The sequence below is a fragment of the Equus caballus genome, chromosome X (assembly GCF_041296265.1).
Source record: "Equus caballus isolate H_3958 breed thoroughbred chromosome X, TB-T2T, whole genome shotgun sequence".
Classification (NCBI taxonomy): Eukaryota; Metazoa; Chordata; class Mammalia; order Perissodactyla; family Equidae; genus Equus; species Equus caballus.
In genome coordinates this window covers 11,075,533-11,091,601 of record NC_091715.1, presented here as the reverse complement: position 1 = coordinate 11,091,601, position 16,069 = coordinate 11,075,533, and the positions used below count along the sequence as shown (strand labels likewise).

General features: G+C 38.0%; 1 protein-coding gene across 3 annotated transcripts in view; it reads right to left on the bottom strand.

The window, feature by feature from the left end:
- The window catches only part of MOSPD2 (motile sperm domain containing 2), a 60,328-nt gene that overhangs the window by 22,834 nt on the left and 21,425 nt on the right, over window positions 1–16,069 (bottom strand). For all 3 annotated transcript variants that reach the window (XM_001917193.6, XM_005614002.4, XM_070256946.1), the window contains 2 exons: window positions 12,770–12,830; window positions 10,474–10,512 (listed from right to left, as the gene is read on the bottom strand). In XM_001917193.6, the coding sequence (XP_001917228.1) occupies window positions 10,474–10,512; window positions 12,770–12,830 (100 nt within the window). The remainder of the gene's footprint in view (window positions 1–10,473; window positions 10,513–12,769; window positions 12,831–16,069) is intronic.

Below are 16,069 nucleotides of genomic sequence, written 5' to 3'. Positions count from 1 at the left end.
CATAAGGCTTTCAATTCTGTTAAGGATATACGTAGGTGTGGAATTGCTGGGTCATATGGTACTTCTATGATTAACTTTGTGAGGAACTGCCAAACTTTTCTACAGTGGTTGTACCATTTTACATTCTCACCAGCAATGTATGATGGTTCCAATTTCTCCACATCCTTGACAATACTTTTTACTGTCTTTTTGATTATCACCATCCTAGTGGATGTGAAGTAGTATCTCATTTGATTTTGACTTGCATTTCTCTAATGACTAATGATGTTGAGCATCTTTTTATGTGTTTATTGTCTGTTTGCCTATCCTTTTTGGAGAAATGTCTATTCAGATCTTTTGCCCTTTTTAATTGGGCCATTTGTCTATTTACTGTTGCATTGTAACAGTTATTTATATATTCTAGACATAAGTCCCTTATCAGATGTATGATTTGTAAATATTTTCTTCCATTCTGAGAGTTGTCTTTCCACCTTGACCAGTTCCTTTGAAGTACAAAAGTCTTAAATTTTTTTTTTTTTTATTAATGTTATGGTAGATTACAACCTTGTGAGATTTCAGTCGTACATTTTTGTTAGTCATGTTGTGGGTACACCACTTCCCCCTCTGTGCCCTCCCCCCACCCCCCCCTTTGCCCTGGTAACCACCGATCAGATCTCCATATCAATATACTAAATTCCACCTATGAGTGGAGTCATATAGAGTTCGTCTTTCTCTGACTGGCTTATTTCGCTTAACATAATACCCTCGAGGTCCATCCACGTTGTTGTGAATGGGCCAATTTTGTCTTTTTTTTATGGCTGAGTAGTATTCCATTGTGTATATATACCACATCTTCTTTATCCAATCATCAGTTTCTGGGCATGTAGGCTGGTTCCACGTCTTGGCTATTGTAAATAATGCTGCGATGAACATAGGGGTGCAACGGACTCTTGAGATTTCTGATATCAGGTTCTTAGGATAGATACCCAGTAATGGGATGGCTGGGTCATAGGGTATTTCTATTTTTAACTTTTTGAGAAATCTCCATACTGTTTTCCATAGTGGTTGTACCAGTTTGCATTCCCACCAACAGTGTATGAGGGTTCCTTTTTCTCCACAACCTCTCCAACATTTGTCACTCTTGGTTTTGGATGTTTTTGCCAATCTAACGGGTGTAAGGTGATATCTTAGTGTAGTTTTGATTTGCATTTCCCTGATGATTAGCGATGATGAACATCTTTTCATGTGTCTATTGGCCATATTCATATCTTCTTTTGAGAAATGTCTGTTCATGTCCTCTGCCCATTTTTTGATCGGGTTGTTTGTTTTTTTGTTGTTAAGCAGTGTGAGTTCTTTGTATATTATGGAGATTAACCCTTTGTCGGATAAGTGGCTTGTGAATATTTTTTCCCAATTAGTGGGCTGTTTTTTTGTTTCAATCCTGTTTTCCCTTGCCTTGAAGAAGCTCTTTAGTCTGATGAAGTCCCATTTGTTTATTCTTTCTATTGTTTCCCTCAACTGAGGAGTTACAGTGTCCGAAAAGATTCTTTTGAAACTGATGTCAAAGAGTGTACTGCCTATATTCTCTTCCAAAAGACTTATTGTCTCAGGCCTAATCTTTAGGTCTTTGATCCATTTTGAGTTTATTTTGGTGTGTGGTGAAAAAGACTGGTCAATTTTCAATCTTTTGCATGTGGCTGTCCAGTTTTCCCAGCACCATTTGTTGAAGAGACTTTCTTTTCTCCATTGTAGGCCCTCTGCTCCTTTATCGAAGATTAGCTGTCCATAGATGTGTGGTTTTATCTCTGGGCTTTCAATTCTGTTCCATTGATCTGTGGACCTGTTTTTGTACCAGTACCATGCTGTTTTGATCACTGTAGCTTTGTAGTATGTTTTGAAATCGGGGATTGTGATTCCGCCGGCTTTGTTTTTCTTGCTCAGGATTGCTTTAGCAATTCGTGGTCTTTTGTTCCCCCATATGAATTTTAGGATTGTTTGTTCAATATCTGTGAAGAATGTTCTTGGGATTCTGATTGGGATAGCATTGAATCTGTAGATTGCTTTAGGTAGTATGGACATTTTAACTACGTTTATTCTTCCAATCCATGTGCAAGGAATGTCTTTCCATCTCTTTATGTCATCGTCAATTTCTTTCAAGAAAGTCTTGTAGTTTTCATTGTATAGATCCTTCACTTCCTTGGTTAAGTTTATCCCAAGGTATTTTATTCTTTTCGTTGTGACTGTGAATGGGATTGAGTTCTTGAGAGTTCTTTTTCTGTTAGTTCATTGTTAGTGTATAGAAATGCTACTGATTTATGCACGTTAATTTTATACCCTGCTACTTTGCTGTAGTTGTTGATTATTTCTAATAGTTTTTCTGTGGATTCTTTGGGGTTTTCTATATATAAGATCATGTCGTCTGCAAACAACGAGAGTTTTACTTCTTCGTTACATATTTGGATTCCTTTTATTTCTTTTTCCTGCCGAATTGCTCTGGCCAGCACCTCCAGTACTATGTTGAATAGGAGTGGTGAAAGTGGGCACCCTTGTCTTGTTCCTGTCCTCAGAGGGATGGCTTTCAGTTTTTGTCCATTGAGTATGATGTTGGTTGTGGGTCTATCATATATGGCCTTTATTATGTTGAGGTACTTTCCTTCTATACCCACTTTACTGAGGGTTTTTATCATAAATGGGTGTTGGATCTTGTCGAATGCTTTCTCTGCATCTATTGAGATGATCATGTGGTTTTTGTTTTTCATTTTGTTGATGTAGTGTATCACGTTGATTGACTTGCGGATGTTGAACCATCCCTGTGTCCCTGGTATAAATCCCACTTGATCATGGTGTATAATCTTTTTGATGTATTGCTGTAATCGGTTTGCCAAAATTTTGTTGAGGATTTTTGCATCTATGTTCATCAGTGATATCGGCCTGTAGTTCTCCTTCTTTGTGTTGTCCTTGTCAGGTTTGGGGATCAGGGTGATGTTGGCTTCATAGAATGTGTTAGGGAGTTCTCCATCTTTCTCAATTTTCTGGAACAGTTTGAGGAGAATAGGTATTAAGTCTTCTTTGAATGTTTGGTAGAATTCTCCAGAGAAGCCGTCTGGTCCTGGACTCTTATTTTTGGGGAGGTTTTTGATTACCGTTTCTATTTCCTTACTTGTGATTGGCCTATTCAGATTCTCCATTTCTTCCTGATTCAGTTTGGGGAGATTGTAGGAGTCTAGGAATTTGTCCATTTCTTCCAGGTTGTTCAATTTGTTGGCATATAGTTTTTCATAGTATTCTCTTATGATCTCTTGTATTTCATTGCTATCTGTTGTGATTTCTCCTCTGTCATTCCTAATTTTATTAATTTGCGATTTCTCTCTTCTTTTCTTGGTGAGTCTGGCTAGGGGTTTGTCAATTTTGTTAATTCTTTCGAAGAACCAACTCTTTGTTTCATTGATCCTTTCTATTGTCTTTTTTGTTTCAATATCGTTTATTTCTGCTCTTATTTTTATTATTTCCCTCCTTCTACTGACTCTGGGCTTTGTTTGTTCTTCTTTTTCTAGTTCTGTTAGGTGTCGTTTGAGGTTGCTTATGTGAGCTTTTTCTTGTTTAGTGAGGTCGGCCTGTATTGTGATGAATTTCCCTCTCAGGACTGCTTTTGCTGCATCCCAAATGTTTTGGTATGTCGTGTTCTCATTTTCATTAGTCTCCAGATAAAATTTGATTTCTTCTTTAATTTCTTCAATGATCCATTGTTTGTTGAGAAGCGTGTTGTTTAGTCTCCACATTTTTGCACCTTTCTCTGCTTTTTTCTTGTAGTTGATTTCTAGTTTAATAGCATTATGATCAGAAAAGATGCTTGATATTATTTCAACTCTCTTGTATTTATTGATGTTTGCTTTGGTTCCCAAAATATGGTCAATCCTTGAGAATGTTCCATGTGCACTTCAGAAGAATGTATAATCTGCTGTTTTTGGATGAAGTGTTCTATATATATCTATTAAGTCCATCTGGTCTAATTTTTCATTTAATTCTATTATTTCCTTGTTGATTTTCTGTCTGGATGTTCTGTCCATTGGTGTTAATGGTGTGTTGAGGTCCCCTACTATTATTGTATTGTTGTTGATGTCTTCTTTTAGTTCTATTAAGAGTTGCTTTACAAATTTTGGTGCTCCTGTGTTGGGTGCGTATATATTTATAAGTGTTATGTCTTCTTGGTGGAGAGTCCCTTTTATCATTATATACTGTCCCTCTTTATCTTTCTTTATCTGTTTTGCTTTGAAATCTACCTTGTCTGATATTAGTATAGCGACACCTGCTTTCTTTTGTTCATTATTAGCTTGGAGTATTGTTCTCCATCCCTTCACTCTGAGTCTGTGTTTGTCTTTGGGGCTGAGGTGTGTTTCCTGGAGGCAGCATATTGTTGGATCTTGTTCTTTGATCCATCCTGCCACTCTGTGTCTTTTGATTGGGGAGTTCAATCCATTTACATTTAGAGTGATTATTGAGATGTGGGGGCCTACCACTACCATTTTGTGTCTTGTTTTCCACTTTTCTTCAGTTTCCTTTGTTTCTCGTCCCATGGTTTAATCTGTTCTGATGTAGAGCTGCTACTCTCTGTTGTTGTCCTTCTACTTATCTCCTCTGCTCTTGGTTTTGTAGCCCCTTTCCTTTTTTGGATTTTTCAGGAATGAGGGTTTTCCTGAGGATTTCCTGAAGAGGAGGTTTTGTGGCAATGAACTCCCTTAATTTTTGTCTATCTGCGAAAGTTTTTATTTCTCCATCGTATTTGAAGGATATTTTCGCTGGGTAGAGAATTCTCGGCTGTAGATTTTTGTCCTTCAGATTTTTGAATATATCATTCCACTCTCTTCTAGCCTGTAAAGTTTCTGCTGAGAACTCTGCTGATAGCCTGATGGGGGTTCGTTTGTAGGTTAGTTTCTTTTGCCTGGCTGTCCTTAGTATTTTCTCCTTGTCGTTGACTTTTGCTAGCTTCACTACTATATGGCGTGGAGTTGGTCTTCTTGCATTGATAAAGTTTGGAGATCTATTGGCTTCTGTCACCTGAAGATCCATCTCCCTCACCAGATTTGGGAAGTTCTCAGCCATTATTTCTTTGAATAGGCTTTCTGCCCCTTTCTCCTTCTCTTCTCCCTCTGGTATACCTATAATCCTTACGTTGCATCTCCTAATTGTGTCTGATAATTCTCGGAGAGTTTCTTCATTTCTTTTTAGTCTTGCTTCTCTCTCCTCCTCTGCCTGCAGCAATTCTATATTGCCATCTTCCAAATTGCTAATTCTTTCCTCCATATTATCGGCCCTACTGTTCAGAGCATCTAGATTTTTCTTAATCTCCTCTATTGTGTTCTTCATTTCCAATATTTCTGTTTGGTTCTTCTTTATCGTATCAAACTCTTTTGTGACATAGCTCCTGAACTCGTTGAGTTGACGGTCAGAACTCTCTCTTAACTCATTCAGAATTTTAATGATGGCTGTTTTGAAGTCATCATCATTTAGGTTATATATCTCATTTTCTTTGGGATTGTTTTCTGTGTATTTGTTACTTTCTTTCTGTTCTGGAGATTTAATGTATTTTTTCATATTGCTTGTTGTTGATTTGTGCCTCCGCATGGAGATAGAGTTTAGTTGCTCCTTTCACTTGTTTCAGCTGCTGCAGTGGGGGAGCAGCTGTTTATAATGCACCAACCAGGAACCCTGTCCGCAGTTGCTAACTGGGCCTGGGCCCCTCCTTGTAGCCACAGTGGCCCTTTGGATTCCCTCCTCTGCTGTGGGGGCCGTCACAGGGGGGCTTCAGGCTGCTGGTGCCTACTGTTGCAGCCCACCTAGATGTGCTCTCTCCTTGGGGTCTGCAACGGTGTTATGGGCTTTTCCAGCGGCCAGGGGTGGGATCACTTATATTTGTCGCTCCGTTGCTGTCGGCACCCACAAAAATCTCACTTGTCCTCTATGGGTCGTAGGAGAGCTATTGGCATCTTCTACAGTCTGTGGTTAGTTCACCTAGCTATATGCTGCTTTTGCCCTGGGGTCTTCCAGCCTTGTGGCTGGTGGCTGGGTGCCTTCTACTGGTGCTGTGCAGAGGCTTTCCCTAAGGCTGCTGTGAGCCTGTAGGGTTTCCCCCTAGGCTACGAAGCTGGGTCTCTGGAACTCCCCCCAGCCCCAGTCCTCTCCGAGATCTCCGGCTATCCCTAGACCCACGGGGCGGGCAACAGCAGCTGGGGGTCGCCCCGCCCTCTGGGATTCTCTCCAGGCCTCTCCCGGAGCCGTGAATGCTCGGCGTGGCCCCTCTGCTAATGGCAGACAGAGAGTTTTGTCTGCTGCCTGGGTGGAACTCCAGCGCTTCCCGTCCGGGTCGCAGAGCCGGCCTTTGAAACTTCCCCCAGCCCCGGTCCTCTCCGAGATCTCTGGCAATCCCTAGTCCCACGGGGCGGGCAACGGCAGCTGGGGGTCGCCCCGCCCTCTGGGATTCTCTCCGGGCCTCTCCCGGAGCCGTGAATGCTCGGCGTGGCCCCTCTGCTAATGGCAGACAGAGAGTTTTGTCTGCTGCCCGGGCGGAACTCCGGCGCTTCCCGTCCGGGTTGCAGAGCCGGCCTTTGAAACTTCCCCCAGCCCCGGTCCTCTCCGAGATCTCCGGCAATCCCTAGTTCCACGGCAGCTGGGAGACCTCCGTACCCTCAGCGACTCTCTCTGGGACCCTCCGGGCGCCGCGAACACCCGGCGGGGACTCCCTGCCAATGGCGGGGAGAGACTCTTCCTGCGGGCTCAGGTGTGCCACTCCAAAGTTTCCTTCTGTGTTTAGGAGTAATTGCGGGGGGTTTAGGTAGGGTTCTGGTCACCTGTTTCCACCGTCGCTCCTCTGTTGTGTGCTCGCTCCTGCCCTAGATGTGTGTAGATCCTCTGGGGGCGTCCGTTGGAAGAAAGCCGCTTGCGGGTACTAGGCTGCTCGTCGGGGTCGGAGAGTTTTCACCTATTTCCACATCCTCCCGGAGGAAAGTCCATCCGCCTTCCGATGTATAGTCGCGTGGGTCTCTCAGACGTCCTGAGATGCTGTCTGGATATCCTTTGTCAAGCGATAAGTGTCCAAATAATTGTAGACTCGAAGGGGGAGAGACAAAGAGGACTACTCACGGCGCCATCTTGGATCTTCTCCTCCAAAAGTCTTAAATTTTAATGAAATCCAATGTTTCTATTTTTTTCTTTTGTTGTTTGTGCTGTTTTGGTGTTATATCTAAGAAATCAGTGCCTAATCCAAGGTCACAAAGATTTACACCTAAGGTTTCTTTTAAGTGTTTTATAGTTTTAACTTTTACATTTAGGTCTCTGATCCATTTTGAGTTCATTTTTTGTATATCATGGGAGGTAGAGGTCCAACTTCATTCTTTTGAATGTGGATATTCAGTTGTCCCAGTACCATTTATTAAAAAGACTATTCTTTCTCCACTGAATTGTCTTAGCACCACTACCAAAAAATTAATTAACCATAAATGTTAGGATTTATTTCTAGACTTTCAATTCTTTTTGTTGATCTATATGCCCATCCTTATGTCTGTACCATGTCTTAATTACTATAGCTTTGTAGTGAGTTTTGAAATCAAGAAGTGTGAGTTCTCCAATTTTGTTGTTCAAGACTATTTTAACTACTCTGGGTCTTCTGCATTTCCATATGAATTTAAGGATAAGCTTGTCAATTTCTGTAAAAAGGCAGCTGGGATTTTGACAAGGACTGTATTGAATCTGTACATCAATTCAGGAAGTATCAAGATCTCAACTTTAGGTCTTCCACTCCATGAACGAGAGATGTCTATTTACTTAGGTCTTGAATTTCCTTCAATGGTGTTTTATAGTTTCCAGTGTATAAGTCTTGACCTTTTTTTTACTAATTTTATTTCTAAGTATTTTATTCTTTGTGATGCTATTATAAATGGAGGTTTTCTTAATTTCATTTTTTGGAGTATTCATTACCAGTGTATAGAAATATAATTGATTTTGTGTATTGACTTTGTATCCTGTCACCTTGCTGAACTCATTTATTAGTTCTAATAGGTTTTTTTCTGTGTGTATTCCTTAAAATTTTCCATATAGGAGATTATGTCACCTACAAATATAGATACTACTACTTCTTTTCCAATCTGGATGCCTTTTATTTCTTTTTCTTGCCTAAGTGCCCTGGCAATATAGGTGGTGAGAGTATACAACTTTGTCTTCTTCCTCATTTTAGGGGGAAAGCATTCATTCTTTCAGCGCTAAGTATGATATTAGTTGTGGGTTTCCATAGATGCAGGTTTTACATAGATTCCCTTTATCAGGCTGAGGAAGTTCTCTTCTGTGAAGAATTAACCTTATTCAAAGAAAGGTCTAGACTTTGCCCTCAGCTTCTAGGAGGTAATCTTCATGCCTAATAGGAGAGTCTTTGTTTGCCTGGGGACCTCGGGACACACTGGAACAATATCATTTACGGTGAGGGCTTTGGGTCACACAGTATCAGCAGACCTCTGGAGAGACTGGAGACTGATATCAACCATGTGATCAATCAGTCAGGCCTATGTACCAAAGCCCCGGTAGAAACTCTGAACACTGAGATGTTTTTTTAATCCTTTTTTTTTTGCTGGGAAAGATTCACCCTGAGCTAATATCTCTTGTCAATCTTCCTCCTTGTTTTTCCCTCCCCAAAGTCCCAGTACATAGTTGTACATTCTAGTTGTATGTCCTTCTAGTTCTTCTACGTGAGCCGCCACCACAGGATGGCTACTGACAGATGAGTGGTGTGGTTTTGCTCCTGGCAACTGAACCCAAGCCACTGACGCAGAGCATGCTGAACTTTGACCAGTAGGCCATCAGGGCTGGCTCTGAACTCTGAGATTTGGGTGAGCTTGCCTGGTTGGCAATACTCTAGGGGTACTGCCACCAATTGAGGCTGGAAAAGTACTGTGCTCCACATTTGGTACTTCCCTGAATTCTACCCTATGTTCTTCTTCCCTTGGCTGATTTTAATTTGAATCCTTTCCTGTAATGAACAGTAACAGTGATATATAGCTTTCAGCGAGTTCTTTGAGTCATTCTAGTGAACCTGAGGGTGGTTTTGGGAACTTCTTGAACTTACAGTTAGTGTGAAAAGTGAGGGTAGTCCTATATGGATTACGGTGGTCCCCTAACTTTGCAGTTGTTCCAACTCTTTGCACCTTCTATTCCTAGTTTCTTGAGTGCTTTTATCATGAGAGTAGAGAATTTTATCAAATGCTTTTCCTGTGTCTACTGAGATGACCATGTAATTTTTTTCTTTAGACTACTAATACGTTGGATAACACTGACTGATTTTCATATGTTGAACCAACTTTGCATTCCTGAAATAAATCCTACTTGGATCCTTTTTATATGCTGCTAGATTTGGTTTGTTAGTACTTTATTGAGAGCTGCTCTATCTATAGTCATAAGGGATACCAGTCTGTAGTTTTCTTTTCCTGTGATGTTTGTTATTAGGGATATACTTGCCTCATAAAATGAGTTGGGAAGTGCTCCCTCTTCTGTTTTGTGGAAGAGTTTGCAAAGGACTGGTGTTGATTCTTCTTTATATGATTGGTAGAATTTACCAGTGAAACTATTTGGGCCTGGGCTTTCCTTTGTGAGAAATTTTTTGATTACTAATTCAATTTCTCTTGTTATACTTCTATTCAGATTCTTCTTGAGTCCATTTCAGTAGTGTGTGTCTTTCTAGGAATTTGTCCATTTCATCTAGGTTATCTAATTTCCTGGCATACAATTGTTCACAGTATTCCCTTATAATCCTTTTCATTACTGTAAGGTCAATAGTGAAGTCTCTTCTTTCATTCTTGATCTTAATAATTTGAATCTTTCTTTTTTTCTTCATCAGATTAGGTAAAGTTTGCAATTTTAATGAACTTCTCAAAGAACCAAGTTTTGGTTTTGTTGGTTTTCTGTATTGCTTTCTATGTAACGACTGACTTTGGCAAACAAATGAAAATGAACATTCCGAAAATACTACTAAATTTACAATCACATTAAAGTTGAAAAAGAGTGTGTTTCAATGTTTTCGAAAAATTTTTTTACCAAAAATATATAACGACTGTTCTAAGAGTTATGTGACTACAGAAATTTAGAGTAAATTTCATATTCATCCCACCTTCTTCCTCAACACCTGAAGCTCATGAGAAAGTCTACCAAGGCCTGTGTTCTGTGACATACCCCATATAGGGGTGACAAACTGAGGCTTCTGGCTATAGCTTACCTGAATGGTTGAACATCTTGAGGCTGTTTTTAGAGATGACTAATGGGTGTCCCCAGAGCCTGGGGGTAGAATGTTAGCCCAGTTTGCTTAGGAATAGACTTCGAGTGTTCTAGCTCCAGCCTCTTAAGAGTACATATCAAGCACAATATAAACATTTTTTTAAACAACCATAGAAATATGGCTAAACTGGCAAAAAGGAAATCAGACACTTTGTTTTAGGAAAGTATAAGTAATATACTCACCATTCATTATCCAAGGCATATCAAAGATCACCATTTTTGCTGAAAGATGAAAAAAAATTCATTGAATGTGACTTAGTACCACTATAGTAATATCATTTATACCTGGCCTAGAAAATCTGGTAATCTAAATGTAACTCTAAACTCAGCTGGTTGACTCAGTTCTAATTGAATGAAGGGTGAGTGGTGCCAGAACCAAACTAACTTCTCATAATTGTGAGGGGCCCACCCAGGAGGATGGCTTGTGGGAAATGAATAATGCACCATCACTGTCCTTAGGCAAATAGCCTGTTCTTTTATTCATTTATTGCTTTTGTTGTTTGCAAAAAGGCACAAAAGAAAATAGTTAAGTGGGTTAGTAGAGTCTTCGGATATGGCACGTCATAGCGTTTACAACTTAGCACTGAAGTCCACTGAACTTTAAAACAATTTCAACATCTAATTTATAGTTTGAATTATAATTTTCTAGAGATTACATGTTAAACCATTCTCACAGTTGCCCCCCCCATTTTTAATTATGTTTAAAAAAACAAAAATTATTTCTACTTTTAATATTATGAGCCCGAGGAAGCCAATAATTCCAAAGTATACAGAAGTATTATTTGCATACTTAGATGAAGATATTAAACAGCCCTATTAACAATCATGAGAAAGAAACAGAAACAACAAAGGGAATTTTTGATATCCAATCCATTCTTCTATTCCACATGAATCAAAATGCAATTTCATTCTTCTCTGAGCAGAGAACCTCCTAAAATAATTATGTCAATGTAGGACAAGTAAAGTACATGTAAAGAACAAGGTATCTGCAAAGAAGTACCCTGGTGCTTAACACCTCACTCTTTATCTAGGATATGCCTGAAAGGATTTGGACTCAATATTTTAAGAAATTAATAGTTACATTTTATGACAGATTTCGAAGCATAATTTAAGATTCTACAAAACTCACTGTCTGCGAAACTACATTATATAGGTAGACTATATACATTATCTCTCATTATCTCTAGTTAATTGGAATGAAGTGTCCCAATTCATCTTTATATAGACCCATGAGTTTATTAATAGTTTCCTCAAAAGAATCTTGGATGTGTTCTATAAGGTAATAATGATATTTATACTATTTATAAATGGCTCTTCACAAACTCTTTTAGATATTTCAATAAACAAGTGGATAGTTTATGTGCATTTTGAACATAAGAGAAATAAGCTAATAACACGTAGTAGTGATTCCCTACTGACCACTGACTGGCACTGCTCAGCAAGCCTTAATGAATCAGGGTACATGCTAGCTCCAAGAAGAATTCAGAAGGAAGGGCAGATCCTACAGGTTCCCCAAATTAGACATTCTCTACGCTTAAAAACGTTCATGAATACTCTTTCTGAAGACATCAGAGCATACGACTAGGGGTAAAACTGATGATCCTCAATATCTGCCATGCTTTTTGTCTGTTCCTCACTTCACATTAATAAAAATGTGAAAGCATGCCAAAGTAAGATGATTTGCGGATTTTATGGTTTAGTGTCATCTGAGTCACGAGACCCAAAGACCCTCATTGTGGTATTTGCTGGGGTGTGCCCAGGCATATCTGTGAGTTTCCACTTTCTGATGTCCCTGTTGCCTCTTGTCTGTCTTTTCACTTTCAACTCACTGAAGTTAAAAATATTTATGTGGGATGGCATCTTGATTTCCCCAGGGGGAAACTATCATATAAATCCAATAAGTCAAAAATGAATACGTAAAATTTAGGAATTCTTCATTCAGGTAATTCCTGGAAGAATCACAATTAAAAATAAACTCCAAATGACAAATTCAAATGTAGTGCGCTCTAGTCAAGTGTTTTCTTAACGACAATTTTTAAATAGCAATTAGTAACACAGTGTACTTTATGTATGATATTGCTTAACATATAGTATACTTCATCAATATGTTTCTTGCATGTAAGCAGTTCCACATAATAAATATTATTGTAAATGAATTTCTCAGTTTAAAGATGAGTAAAAATGGGATAATCTTGGAAATAAATGGGTGTTTTTATGTCCCTGTGTGTTACAGGATGCCATGTATATAGTTTAGAACTTAAACTCTAAAAACTAACTGTAAAGGACAATGATTATTTATGAAAAATTTCCCCTGTACCTACTAGGACAAGCACTTAAATTTCTATGAACACATTTAAGCTCTTCATCATAAAACAATGTTTCAGGTATTAGAGTCTATAATAATATAAAGCTCCACAATTCTCAGACATTGTCTACAGTTTCTATATATTATATTTTTATAAAGAAGTAAGTTACTTACAGAGGTATTTAGGGTAATAAACCTTAAAGCAGTTGATGATAAAGCGTACAAACTCCATGTCCTAAAATAAAGATTATACATTTAAATTTTTGTTAAATTGTACATTTCTAAAGGTGATAAATTATTAAATACAAATGAGAAAATTATTAAATTCTTCAAAAAATAAGCTCATATATAAATATCTATATTCCCAGGAACTAAGGTTTTAAGTAATTAAGCTACTTATAATAATCAGTCCTAAAATTGAGTTAAAGAAATCAGATGCTTAAACATGATTCAGGTTGGGGCCGGCCCCGTGGTTGAGTGGTTAAGTTCGTGTGCTCCGCTGCGGCAGCCCAGGGTTTCGCCAGTTCGAGTCCTGGGCGCGGTCATGGCACTGCTCATTGAGACATGCTGAGGCGGCATCCCACATGCCACAACTAGAAGGACCCACAACTAAAAGTGCACAGCTATATACCAGGGGGCTTTGGGGAGAAAAAGAAAAAGTAAAATCTTTAAAAAAAAAAACAACATGATTCATGTTACCTCAAACTAGTTAGATGCTTGAGGCTGCAAAGGTAACATGGCATTATAAAATGGATCTAAAAGCAATCCCTGCTGAGAAATTCTAAAAATCTGCTGAAAATTTAAAGAATTACTGAAACAAGTATACAGTTTACAATCTGACTACTTGGAATGATAATACACATGTATATAAATTCTGGTATATTTGCTTTTTAAATCTAATTTCTATACCTCATAATAGCCTCAATAAAATATATTTTATTAATCTTTTTACACAACAGTTAATCTGATCATATTGGCCTGCTGTATCTACTTCACTTCTAGCTTCTCTCCTCTTATTTAGGGAGCTAGAAGTAGAATTAGAATTTTAAAATTTATGTTCCAGTGTTATTCATTGACTCTAATTTCTGGGAGCCTTTATAAACATAGCTGTCTGTTGGTTCTACTGCCTTGAACACAGTAACATGAAATTAGGTTATTAGGGTTACCATTGACACGGGTCATTTCATTCCATGTCATTCCATGGCTGACTTACTAATCTTGATCAGGCATCTTATAAAGTCATTCCTAGCATGTGAGTTGCAGCATCTTTAACTCCAGTAAACTGAAAGTAGGCATCCTTAACTATCTTAAGTATTTATTATGGGATAAATCCTAGTATATAATAATACCTTTATAACTAATCACCATATCCACTCTGCATAGAGTTTAACAATTTGCAGTTACGTAAAAGTCAAAGAAATATCTCAAAATAACTAGTTGGATAAAAATTTGGTTACCTTAGTATATAATCTGTGGCCCCCAGAGACTTTGTCTAAAAAGGCTTTGTCCAATATTCTTGTTTTCATCTTTTATTTAATTGAATAGCCTTGCTTGTAAAATCCCAAGTTACTGCTAATTCAAGTGGATCTGACAGGATGCCAGTGTGTATGCATATTGTGGGTACTACATAAAAAAGCTCCATGAAACTTATTGCTCTACATTTTGTGAGGATGTTTTCAAGGGTGCTATTCATTATCTTGTAAAATGTCCTCCCTTTGAGGACCTATGAAAGACTTTTCTCTCCAGTTCAAGTATCAGGAATGGATATATTTCTCCTAAGATACTGGTTTTAAAGTATGGCCCATGAATAATTTTAAATGATTCCATTTCTTTCAGGCAGGCAGCTGAACGCTTAGAGTCAAATTAGTGGCTCAACTCTAACAAATAATTAAAAAAAAATTTTTGCCTTGCAATTCTGTATACATCTTTATAAGCCAACTTAAATCCTGTGTGAATCATATATAAAAATAACTAAGATTCAGGTATTTTAAAACAATGATTTAAATACTCAGTAACGCAAATAAACCTTATTTATAAGTAAAAGATAATGAGATAGGACATAAGTAGCTTGAAAACAATCAGCTCAATTCCTTGCCTCTATATTTGGCAATAGAAAACATTAACATTTATTTTTCATGATTCTGGATTAATAATTAGAAAACTATCATACACAAAGGATAACCATGATTTATTCTTATGGGATATTTATCTAGGCATTTTGATTTAGATTTTGGGTATAAAAGGATTTACTTTGTAATCTGAAACTCACTGACATGGAAACCAGATTGAAAAAATCCAGGGCAATGGACTCTTAAAATATAAATAGAGATAGATGAAAAAAAGAAATCTGTGGTTCTACCATCCAAAAACACTCTTGTTCTCTCCAGCAGCTCTCTCTAGCCTGTTTTTTTTTTTTTTTAATGTGTAAGGTTTCCTTTCTTTTGGGCTAGGTATCACTATGATGTAATCCTGTCGCCTTTTTCATTATTCATTAAAAAAAAGGTATTCTCTAATATTACTACCAATTCTTTATAAACACCATTTTACATAGCACACATACTCTATCAATTACACATACCATAATTTACAATTTCCCTGTGTTGACATTTACATTTTTTTCTAATTTTTCACTATTTTAAATGACACTAAAAAACATTTTGGTGCACAGTGCTTTTTCTGACACAGAATCATTTTTTTAGAATGGATTTCCAGAAGTGAGTTAGCAAGCAAAGAGTAAGAATATGAACATTTTAAGGTTCTTAACATGCTCTGCCAAGTGGATTTTCAAAAAGGTTTCAACACTGTCCCAGCCAGGTGTGTGAATGTCATTTCACTGCTGCCAGAATTAGCCAAGGTTTGAATGTAGAGACAATAGCTCTAATAAATGTGCCCACAGAGCCCCATGCTACTGAAGGGTTTGTAGTTACCACTAAGGTCACAAGGGCCCAAATTAGAGACTGGTAGGTTTTACTTACATTTTAAGCTTGGCAAAAATCACCTAAAGGAAACTAGTTTCCAAAACTAACCAAATCAAACAAAAAAGCACAAAAAAAGAACAAAAAACAACCCAACAAGATCACAAAGTGCTGTTGAGAGCAAAACTCAAGTGAACATCTCGCAACTGCAAAACATGGTACGAATCTAATGGTACAATAGAGAGCATACATTACTTTACTCCATATTGATTTAGTGTATTACTGTGTGCTAGGCACAGGGTTAAGTGCTGTAGGATATTAGTTTTAACAGAAAAGTTTACTGTTACCACTCTACCTTACCCTGCCAGCCTTGACTTCCTACCTCTACATACTGTGTATTAGACAAGGAACATTTCTAGGGAATCTATAGATTCAATGTCAAATACTACAACAACTTTATTTCTTTGCAAATCCCACTCCATGTTTGGCTTCACTCACAATGCAGGGGGACAAACATAAATCCCAAACATAACTTGGTTAGCTCAATTTTATAGCAGTA